This window comes from Zootermopsis nevadensis, unplaced genomic scaffold, assembly GCF_977971745.1.
Source record: "Zootermopsis nevadensis isolate Lab colony 2312 unplaced genomic scaffold, Znev_1.0 Znev_ptg000022l, whole genome shotgun sequence".
NCBI classification, from domain to species: Eukaryota; Metazoa; Arthropoda; class Insecta; order Blattodea; family Termopsidae; genus Zootermopsis; species Zootermopsis nevadensis.
In genome coordinates this window covers 9,254,111-9,266,142 of record NW_028259154.1, presented here as the reverse complement: position 1 = coordinate 9,266,142, position 12,032 = coordinate 9,254,111, and the positions used below count along the sequence as shown (strand labels likewise).

The window sequence follows — 12,032 nt, the reverse complement described above, 5'->3', positions numbered from 1 at the left end:
GAAAATATATAAAACCTTGGCCATACCTACACTTCTTTACGGAAGTGAAACCTGGATAATGAAACAACGCAACAAATCAAGAATTACAGCAGCAGAGATGAAGTTTTTAAGAAAAACAGCCAAATACACATGGAGAGATCATGAAAGAAATGATGTCATCCACAAAGACCTACAAACAGAGCCAATATTGGAAATAATCCACAGATATAGAAGTAACTGGATCCAACATGTACGAAGAATGGACAAGGACAGATTGCCACATCAAATTTTGAAACATAAACCAATAGGAAAAAGAAACAAAGGACGCCCTATAAAAAGATTCCTGGATGACTGAGGCTGGAACGGGTCACAAGGCCCAAAATCCTTGACAGCTAGATGATGATGATGAGAAGGAACCCAACAAAGAGAATTACCTATGCATCCAAAAATGCTGTGAACATTTTTCTCCACGTCTAAAGTTTCTGTTGCATTGTCACCACCAATGAAACATGGGTTTGTCACTTCATCCCAACACCGAAGTAGTGAAAACACATACCATTCACCCAAAAGAAAAACTTCAGGACATTTCAGACTGGGGAAGTTACCACTAATGGCATTCTAGAATGTACAGAGTATTCTCCTGGAGTTCCTGGGCTACAGAGCAAAAATTAATGCAGATCACTACTGTAAGATTTGAGGTTTTCACAGTGGTGAGTATGAAGATTTCTGTCTTCTGGGTTGTTGCGCCGTGTAGTCTGGTCGATGCATCGACCAGACTACACGGCACAACCACCCAGAAGACAGAAATCTTCAGATCACTACTGTATGACACTGCGGTACATGAAGGATAATATCCAGATGAAACACCAGTCTTCTCATACAGAAAGTGATCCTTAGCCACACATTCACTCTAACACAGCAATGCAATGCAATTTCTTTAGCAGATTCTGTGTGAATAAGTACCTTGCCCATCCAACTTACAGCCCTGACCTTACCCACAGTAATACAAACCCCATCATACTACAGAAGGACAGTAATACAGTGAAGCCCATTGAGTGCCAGAGTGTGCAGACAATGAGCCTTACTTTCAGACCTGCAGAAGTGAATTACATGTTCTATTAATACAAATGTCTCAATCCTTCTGGCTATTATGTGGAGATATAAAGGGTTTGTCCATCAAAAAGTACTGGGCTGGACATCTTTGTGGTAGAAGTACTTCAGAAGAAAAAAAGTTCTATTTCAGTACTTACTATTTCAAATTTAAAAAATATAATTAAATGACATTCGGATACAAACATTTTTTGTATTACTATACCTAACAGTTCCATACTATTAATATACCACTATATATAGTTGATAAATGAATCATAGTATTATCTGGTACAGTATCAAAAAAATCAGTAGAATATATATGTTCTTTACCATCTGGCGCCACTCCCATACCACCCATTATAGCACTCTGTTGCCAAAAATTCCTAGTAGAACAGTATTTCATTACTGGAAGTACTTTAAAAAATAATGGTCTAGCAACTGATGCATATTTCTTTCTGTTAAAAAAACTATGCTTCTTGCGAATTCGTAATGGGCGACGACGAAATCTCAACGACCTCTTCACCCCAAACAACCTCTTTCTCCCTAAGATGTACCTTCTCCTCCAAGACATCCTCCTCCCTGTACGTATTCCATACCTCCTGCGCCTCCACAACATTTAACCTACGCTTAAAAGCCTCATTATACTCTGGCATACTATTAGAAATAAATATTACAATACCGCTAAAACTGATAACCCTCCTTGATTTACATTTGACATCAACAGGAAAGCATTTTCCCTCAACAAGCCGCTTGATCTGCCACAAATTACAGTGAAACCTCTATCCATCGTTCCCGGAACTATCGTTTTCCCGGATGCATCGTCCGTTTTGTTCGGTCCCGAATACATCCCATATAAAATAATGTTACATTTTCCCGCTTCTATCGTTTTATCGCATCGATCGTTCAAAAATCTTAGTCCCGGCCCACAATTTTCCCGCAATGATCGTTTCTGAGAATTTAAAATGCTGGGTTTAGAGATAAATTAATACCGAAAGACGCACAATGTTTTTGGAATAAACAGTAGCGGTAACCTGTTATGTCGCCCAACCAGCACAGATTCTTTTGGAATGAGGGGTCAGCGGTGCAGGCGTGATAGTTGGAGTGAATGGCGGTGCCCATTGTCAGAAATTTTACGATTTTAATTTGGGTGCACTCATATTTCGTTCCAGCGATGTCAGATGGCATGTGCAGTTTGAATTTCTTGACAAATGCTTTTATTATAAGTACAAAGGAAAGGCGAGCGAAACTTTTTCATTCTTCTGGTTCATATCGTGTCTTCTACAGCTACGTTTCGTTGAGTTCAGCAGTAATAGTACTTCCATTTTTCCTGTTATAGTCCGCGAAGGTTGAGGGAGCGGTGAGGAAGAGGGAGAAACGACGAATGCGAGCCCGAACTTTGCCGAAGCACACGCTGCATTGGCAAAAGTGAAGTCGTTCTTTTATGCGCATAATATTAGTGAACGTGACGAAGAAAACATTTTGAACGTGGAAAGGGCTCTGTTTGGCCTAAAACGTAAAGTTTCGACAAACCAGTTGTCCATTAAAGACTTTTTTGGTAAAAAGAAGTAACTTTGAAAGAGAAACATTGTTTTTTTTTAAATTTTTAATGCTTTCCCGCATCTATCGTTTTCCCGCATTCATCGTTTTTATTTCCCACCCCTGCCGAAAACGATGCATCACGGTTTCACTGTACTTCAAAATACGTCCCATTCAAATTCCTCAAAAAGGACAACTCTCTGGTCAGTGAGATCACTTCCGAAAAAACTCCCACTGACGGGATAAAACACATCTGCCAGATTACTATCAACCAACCAACCTCTCAATAAGATAACTCTTTCCAACACCTCCAATTCCATGAAGGTACAAAGTTTTCTTATAATCTCCATCTGAGGAAATAACCCTATTCCACCACAGGGCAACCTCCATAGGCCAACCAAGGTTGATCCCCTCCATTCTATGAAAAACTTTCTGACCTCTAACCATACACATTCTGACTTCATTGTGAAATTCCTGTAGGAATTTAGCTTTCTGTAAATGTTCAACCACAAATGGGTCTGAGTACCTAAAAGACTCCGTCTTCCTAGCCCAAAAGTGCAGCCGGCAATAGAACAACAACTGATCAACTGAAAAATTGAAGTACGCTTCACTATCCTCTTTTGTGACATATTTTAACCAATTTCTTGCTGATCTACAAGGCTCTATATTAATACTACCTTCAAACCAATCTAAATAATTACGTACAAACAAACAATCACAATCATTATAAAACTTCAAATACATATGTAAATGATAATTATCTGTAGTTTTATGTTTCTCAATACCAACACAAAATGTTTCCAAATTATCAAAGTAATTGACAATATCTTGTCTTATATTACTGTAATTATCAACTGGTGTAAGAGTCACTGCATACGACTTTCCACGTCAAACACTCATTCCTCACTGAAATTATTCTAAGTCCGACAATCCCGTATGCACATCTTAGTCTCTTTAGGACGTGCGTGTCTGAAACCAGAAACTCTTAACTATATGTCGTCATAACAAGGCCACATCATAAGTAACTTGTAAATAATTATTGTTTTGAGAGTGGGTGAACATTCCTACATTATGCTACATAGCTTGTAAATGGCAAATAATGTCACAAAGTCTTGTCATGTTAAGCAGTATAACTACATAGTTTAGAGCATTTCATGTTGCCAATTTGCAAAATTCCATCCAATTCCATACACATAAATATATTTCAGTTCTCACTTATTAATGAAGGAGTGAATAGGGTATTTCATTGTATTTACAAGATGAAGATGCTGTCTTCTCTTATATTGAAAAGAATATGGCTAGAGGGTTCTGAGGATATTATGACCTTAGGTGGAGGGAGTGACGGGGGCTGGAGAAAACTGCATAAATGATAACCTTCATAATTTGCATCTTCACCAATTACTATGATGACCAAACAAGGGAGGAACAGATGGGCAAAACATATAGCATACATTCGAGCTCTTCAAGTTATGCATCCTTCTGTGATGTTGCACTGTGTAGTCTGGTAAAAGTTTACCAATGTTTCAGACGTCCTTGCTGCCTCCCTGAATCACTGGTAAACTTCTACCAAACTACATGACGCTACAACCCAGAAGTCAGCCCATATTCAGAATTACCACTCTGAAAACCTAGAATCCTATTATGCATATGAATTCTATGATTACACTTCAGCATAAGACATTGTTGTTAGGACTGAGTTCAAAACGTGTTTGGCATTAGTGTCCTTCATAGTGTAAACAGTTTTGTTTGTATGCATATTTTATATTCCAATACAATACACAGTATGCAAGGTTTTAAGACAAGCAAGGGCATTTAAAATAGCCACTGATTTATTTAATGTAATTTATGTACATGTTTCTCCCACTTCATGATTTATGACTTTCAATCACATAGAATAAAAGTGTTTACACAGGTGACTTGCTATTATTCTCTTCTGGGTTATACTGCTGTAGTCTGGTAGAAGGTAACCTTCTACTAGACTACATGGCACTACAACTCAGAAGACAGCCATCTTCAGACTCACAGCTGTGCAAACCTCAAAACTCTCATCTTATTCTCTGTCACTACTTCTTTCTTCGTTTTGTTATCTTCTCATTCCATTTTCCAAGTGAATAACCATCCAACTTCCTCTTGTTTTTGTTACTTTTCCCTGAACGCTTTCCTCCTCTGCTAAACCAGAAATCTCGTTCAGTCTCCCATTTCAACTGCTTTTCACCTGAAAACAATGAAAGTAATTCCCTTACAATCTTAAATTAGGTGCTGTGAAGTTAAAATAATTTTAGTGTAGTACAACATTAAAAGAGAGCAGAACCATTGAACTTTGTAATTGGAAACCAACAGATGGAGAATGTGGAGCATTTAAAGTACTTGGGAAGCATAGTCACGACGGACACCCTATGCACCAAGGAAGTAAAAGCAAGGATAGCCATGGCCAAGGCAGCTTTCGTCAAGAAGAGGATACTTCTCACTAGCAAGTTGGGCTTGGAGATGAAGAAGAAACTAGTGAAGTGTTACGTATGGAGTGTCGCGGTGTATGGAGCAGAGACTTGGACACTCAGGAAGAAGGAACAGAAATACCTGGAGAGTTTTGAAATGTGGTGTTGGAGAAGAATAGAGAAGATCAGGTGGACGGATCGAGTGACCAACGAAGAAGTATTGAGGAGAGTCAACGAGCAAAGAAGCATTCTGCAGGCGATTACACGAAGGAAAGCTAACTGGCTGGGACATATTATGAGAAGGAATGGGTTACTGAGTGATATCATCGAAGGCCAGGTTGAAGGAAAGCGAGGACTGGGAAGAAGACTGATACAGCTGACCGACGACCTTAAACAAGGAAAGAAGATGACGGAATTAAAGCGAGAAGCCGAGAATAGGGACAACTGGAGAGCTCTTTTTGGGCAGAGCAATGGACCTGTCGTAAGACAGAACACTTAATAATAATAAACAACATTAAAGCAAGTACTGTTATGTTCTAGGCCACAGAATGTAAATTGACTACATTTAACACCTTACTGTACTGGCGGCCAACTTTGTATCTGCAGATGTAAGACTTTCATCAGGATGTAAGAATAAATTTTGAATCACAGAGATAGCACAAACAGATAATTTTCTAACCATGTGATATTAGAAAAAAACCCTCAATTTCTGGAACACAAACTGGATCCGCTACTTGTGCAAAGGCGCTACATAATGTTCAAACTGGATTTCTCAGCAGTATAAAGCTGGAATAGTGGCCACTGTACTGAATTCGTTTTTCAGCCTAAACATGATCAGAGTTTACCTGCATTATCTCTATTCGAAAGAGCAGATGATCCTGACATTCTGAGACCAGAGGCTCCTGCACTGTCCAGCATCTCCGAAAATTCTTCAGCAGAAACAAAAATATCATTGGCTTTTCCATGCCCTTTCTTGTTCTGACCCTCCTGGAAATAAATCAAAAGTATGCTTTGAATAATAACTGCCTCCATGCTTCAGCATATTCTTGGAGTATTGGACATTAATTAACCTGGTCCCTGTTCTACTCCATTATGCAGCTTGCACCATCAGTAACAAGAGATTACTTTGGACATTATCGTAAACCAAATATTCCAATCAGATCTTCAAAATCTAGTACTTCAACATCCATTTAGTATTATGTTTCCACTTATGCTCATGTCTCCAAAGTGGTTTACTGACAAACATTATTGTTTCCTCCATGTATGCTAAACAAAATTTCTACAGCCTCTTGTCACTTCATCCCTTTTAAGTTCATATATTCTCCTCAGCACCCTATTCTCAAACACCTCAAGCTGTGTTTTCCCCTTAATGTTAGAGACACAATACAAAACAAGAGGTAAGATTATAGTTTTTGTGTAACTAATTACATGGAAGAGCCCTTCTTGAGGAGCTGACAGTCATTATAATACTACAGAAATTGGAATCAATTATTGAAAGACAGAGTTCTGGTAAGATTCAAATTATTAAAGAGGAATGAAGACAAATAGGAAGACTTCTTAAAAGATGGGAAGTATTAAAGAAAGAAGCTTCACTTTAACATATCTATAAAGGAACTGGGTACATTTATGATCTTTTTTAAATTCCTCAGAAAAATATATTTTTGTAAGTAAAATTTCAGGAACTACAGACATTTCAAGAGTCTCAAGTTGTATAGAAGTGCTGTCAATAAAATATATTCCCAGGCAAATTACAAACTTCTAATTTATCACACATATGAGACAATCTACCATCTCTGACTGATACTAAGTCTAGAGAGGCATCTTGAAACATGTTTACACACTGGTAATATTTTTTAACTTGTCTGTAAAGTACCTGAGTGATGTGCATTATCCCACTGTATCACTTTATTTTTATGTTGTAATGCTACTGTTTTTTCTAAAAGTCAGACATGCCTTTAGTGCTGTATAAACAGTATGGTAAACATTACAGACACCAAACCATAAAATAAATAAATAATGACTAAAAATACAAACCACCTTATGCTTCTGCTTCTTTTTTAGCTTAGAAACCTCATCAGTATCACTGAGGTCCATATCACTTCCAGAATCATCAAAAACAATATCTTCTGCATCATCCAAATCATCATCACTAATGATGTCATCATCTCCAGAAGAATCATTCTGCTGAAAATCTATTTCACCTTCTTCTTCTTCTTCATCATCATATTCTTCTTCTTCTCCTCCTCCTTCATCATCTTCTGGATCTGCAAAAGGATATTTTAAATTCTAACCCATTTATAGATGAGTCATATAAGATCTGGTGCATGAGCCCTTACATTTACTCCCAGACCTGCCAAGTGCTAGATCAGATAAGAACGGAGTAACAGTGAAATGGGACACTGCTTGGAGTTAATATACTGATCAATTCAAAGTCCTATGGCCAAATTCAGGAGTCTATTGAGGAGATAATTTGGAGTAGAAAAAATAAACAAAGAGTTGTCCAGTCTGTCACCACTTCAGAGCTACGGTGTTTCAAATACTCAGTTTGTGTGGTGTAACATTCATAATGTCATAAGGCAGAGCTCATATTACATCAGCTTGTGGCTCACATTATTTGCAATGGCAAAGTAACAGTCCCCACTACATGATCTGACACTTGTGTTAAACATAATGAAAAATTCAAACTTAAAAATGCTAAAGAATTTGAATATTTGCTTCTCATTCACTGTAAATAAAAGTAAGGAATAAAAATACACGTAAAAAATAAAATGTATATATGAATGGACAATTACTTCATTTTCTCAAAAAAGTAGCTAAACATCAAAACTCGACAATGGTGATAAACACAATTTATTTACAATTTCAGATCCAAATTATATCTCTAATAACTCCAAAAGTTTGGCCATAGTACTGATCACCTGGTACTTAACTGATAACTAAAAAATATAGCTCATATTATTTAAAAACTGAAAGATATAACATGCAGGTTGTTAGTGATAACTGTAGAAATCTGCAGGTGGTTCTACCATTACTTTTGAACTTTCTGTCACCAGCAATATCAGCGTGGTAGCCATGCAACCTTCTACAGTGGGAGCAACACAAGCATCATTAAATGTTAGGTTCCCAAGCCTCTGAATAATATGGAACTTATACCAAGGTATTCTTTAAAGGGAATGTAATATAATATGATTGTATTAAATACTTTACTCTGTTTCTAGTTATCCATGAAGTACCACAACTTCATACATGGCATTTGTACAGAGACATGTTACAAATATATTGATTAGCAGTACATGTTCAGAGCCATAAAATCCACAAAGGTAACATCAAATATGTTTAACAGATGTTTAAACAAACCTTCATTTTGTTTGGAAGTAGAACTTCCCAGACCTTCTGCAAAGTCTAGACATTCCTCTTTGTCACTCAACAAGCTGTCCAACATCTCATGAAACTCCTCACTATCTACACTAGATGCATCACTCCTAGCATCCTCATCTTTCTTCTTTCCATTCCTGATTCTCTTCTTATGCAAGTATCTGCAATATCATTCACATTACTCATATGGGAGAAACAAGAAAAGTAAACAGAATTTTGCTGGGATAGCCTCTTGAAAAGTCATGACAAAAAATTAAGATGTTTTCTTATAGGATATGAAGATGTTAGCTGCACTGAAAAGTTACAGGATCATGTCCAATGGAGAGTTTGTGATTTAGAAGCAATGGATAATTGATTTTTTGGTTATTTAACAATGCTGTTGGTAAGGATGTAGGGGGAACTGGTCATGATGCATTTCAAGGTACTCTCCAAGCCTTTACAGGGAGAGATTGAGAAGATATATAAAAACCAATCAGAAAAGCCAGTACCCTAGATGAGATCTGAAAACAGTCCTCAACAAAGCAAATATTTGGTGTATGTGTGAACTCCACAGGACAAGGAAAGTAAAAAATGTTCAGGTAAGTTCATACTCCATGTAGCATCACAATGTATGTTACATTCATACTCATCAAAGGCTTAATTTAAATGGTAGTGCATATCCTCTGATTTGCACAATACATTTTTGTACGATTTACACATCTGTAATTTTCCTACCAAATTATCTGGCCCTTACAGGTCTGTATTCTTTGCCCAATCACTTCACACTAACCTGTACATGAAGAGCTCATCAATTGGGATTTTGGATTCATCTTCATTGAGGTAGCTAGCACTGTCAACACGCAGAGACCTGATGCCTGAAGGAATGTATGTTTTCTTACGTGAAAACTTGGAGTTCCTAATCACCTCTTCTTTGATATTCTTTTTTGGATTTTTAAATACAAATCGATCTAGAAACCTTGGAAGAGTAAAGTCTTGGAGAGGATCCCCTGGGTACTTAATGACCTCACCTGCAAAAGAAAAATGAAATTAACTTCAAAATGACTTTGGTTAACAGATGCAACATCACTCATTTGTGTTATAAGTTTTGAAATACAACAATAAAACAATTTTAAACCAACTGAATTTGATCCACATTATAGGAACCCAATTTCCTTAAGACCCACTTCAAAGCATTAATGTTTTCACAACATTCTGTATGCTCAGTTCATCCTAACACATTTGTCTTAACAGAGATAAAAAACTAGTAAAAATCTTTGTACACTGGTATGAGCATGTAAAGTAAATGGTCAGATACTTTCAGGCAATGAACTTGTAAGGCTTGATTGTTAAATAACTGGATGAATCTGTCAAACACAAAACTGCCACTAAATTTTAGTGAAAGTGGTCTGAATTTATACATGCATCCCATTACCTCTGCCATGCTTGGAAATACTACTGGATATTATTTTTGTAACATTCTTTCAGCACTGTCATCACGTTGCTCTTAATATCATCCGAAGACTCAAAATCAGATCCTTTCAAGCAGACTTTTAGTTTTTGGAACATGACAGACAATCAAGACAAGGAAGTTTCAATACCAATTAAGTGTTTCTTGGACAAAAGTTGTTTTTCAAATGAACTGTGGGAAGACACTGAGTTATGATGCAAAATCCACTATTCCAGATAAGGATCTGCTCTTTTCAATGAATATGGTGTGACACATATTTCAAAACTTGAAGGCAGAATATTTTGGAGAACAAATTCATAAAAATAATTCTCTTCTTGCTTAAAATCAGTATCGTCTTCATATTTAATTCTGACACTAAAGCATGTCTCATTCTCAAAGACTTTTTAATTTTATTTCTGACCCACATCTCACCATGTCACTATCTTGTGAAAATTCTCTTTCCCAATGTTTTGAACCAGCACAGGAACTTTTCATATCATTTTCAAACACTTCATTCATGGGAACATTTCTGGTCAAAATTATCTATATTCCTGTTCAATTCTCCATCTTCTTAACAGTTAATTGACATGTAAGTTCAAGTTTCCAGGTGGAAGGATATTTTGTTGTCTGTAATGTCTTTTCTTCCATCTTGAAGGAACTACTTTGTCACCTTTTTATGGATTTCCAATTCAGAATTACTTCTGAAATTATGAAAATGTTTGACATATGGTAGAATCCTTGGATGGGTGATCAATTAGATGCTAGGCCTCTACTTACACATAACAGCACAACTCAGAAAGATATGGACAGACATCCATGCCTCAAGTGGGATTCAAACCCACAATTCCAGTGTCCGAATAATCAAAGTACCACAAATTTGACCACATGATCACTGACTGGCTGAAAATAACTCAAACCAAACAAAAAAACTCTCAATAAATTCTGGGTAACTTATTTAAATGTCAATGGGTTTTCTTCATTTTTGCTAAAAACTACAATGACTCTCCATTTTAACACTTTATAAATTTTGACACAAAACAAAAACAAAAAAGGGGGGGCACAATGAGCCAATAAAACACTTACTGCAACCATATAACATACTGAATCCCAAAGACCATTTGATGAGGTACTGAATCATATGGTCACATGATCAACACATACCAACTCATAAGAGTTACCAGTAGGTACACAAAACAGTTCAGTTAACTATCATACCTTGGAAAGAGACAAATGATAAAAATAACTACTTCTAGTGTATGGAAAGATCCAATGTGCATGTGTTCATGTGCGTGTAAACATGCATGCATGCACACACACAAGTAGACAAAGTTTCTTCTGAAGATGAGAACAGTAAGCAAATAAAATGTGGCAAATTTTTTCTAACACAATGCATGAGTAAAATGCTACACAGCCTATTCATAAAAGCAAACAGATCAGGAAAAAACCCCTTAATGTTCCTCATAATGAGATTTTACCTCATTTGGTGTTTTAATCCATCTGCCAAAGAAACCTTAATGTTATGAGACTGAGACTGTATTATAACTCTTCACTAAGGACACATTTCTTACAATATTTAGCTCTAACCTTGCAGGATCTTGTTAGCAAACAGTGTGACAGTTGGATGGAAATGCTGACTCAGTTTCAAAAGTTCTGTGTAAGCACAGTGCTCTCCACCAGCAAACAATGGGTTTCTCTGAAATGGGTTGTAAGCAGCTGTCTTCTTCTGCATACCATTTCCAGACCTTGCATTCTGACAATGAAACCAGGTAGGGGCAGACGCCACAACAGTAACATTATCGTTGCTCTTCTCCTCAGAACCTATTCCATCCTGAGAGGTTCCAAGTTCTTCATGCTCCTGAAACAGAAACCACCGACAATTTGATTGGCTATATAATCTCACATCCCTTTCTTTAGTTTCAAAACCAAGAAGACAATGTAAGATTCATTATTTAATACCTTAAGAATTTCATGAGTTATGTTGTTTCAGGTTAGAGATGGTAGTACAGGGTTTACACTTTATGAGGCTGTGGTCGTGCTTGGATTGCGTGGTTGGCCACATCAATGTGGGTGGGAGTTGTGCGCGTTCTTCCGGTGGGTCAATAACGAATCAGTTTAAGTGCCGCTAGTAAGAGCAAACTATGAATATTTCTCGTCACTAACACATGTTATTACATTAATTGTTCTTACCT

At 36.9% G+C, this 12,032-nt stretch overlaps 1 protein-coding gene across 10 annotated transcripts in view; it reads right to left on the bottom strand.

Moving 5' to 3' along the window:
* Positions 1 to 4,418: 4,418 nt before the first annotated feature.
* The window catches only part of Noc1 (Nucleolar complex protein 1), a 35,265-nt gene continuing 27,651 nt past the window's right edge, over positions 4,419 to 12,032 (bottom strand). For 9 of the 10 annotated variants that reach the window (XM_087353566.1, XM_087353570.1, XM_087353569.1 and 6 more), the window contains exons 11-16: positions 11,428 to 11,698; positions 9,187 to 9,424; positions 8,400 to 8,578; positions 7,077 to 7,306; positions 5,888 to 6,029; positions 4,419 to 4,822 (exon numbers count right to left, since the gene is read on the bottom strand). In XM_087353566.1, coding sequence (XP_087209692.1) covers positions 4,671 to 4,822; positions 5,888 to 6,029; positions 7,077 to 7,306; positions 8,400 to 8,578; positions 9,187 to 9,424; positions 11,428 to 11,698 — 1,212 coding nt within the window. In that variant the 3' untranslated portion in view covers positions 4,419 to 4,670. The remainder of the gene's footprint in view (positions 4,823 to 5,887; positions 6,030 to 7,076; positions 7,307 to 8,399; positions 8,579 to 9,186; positions 9,425 to 11,427; positions 11,699 to 12,032) is intronic. The other variant, XM_087353568.1, reaches the window with a different exon arrangement.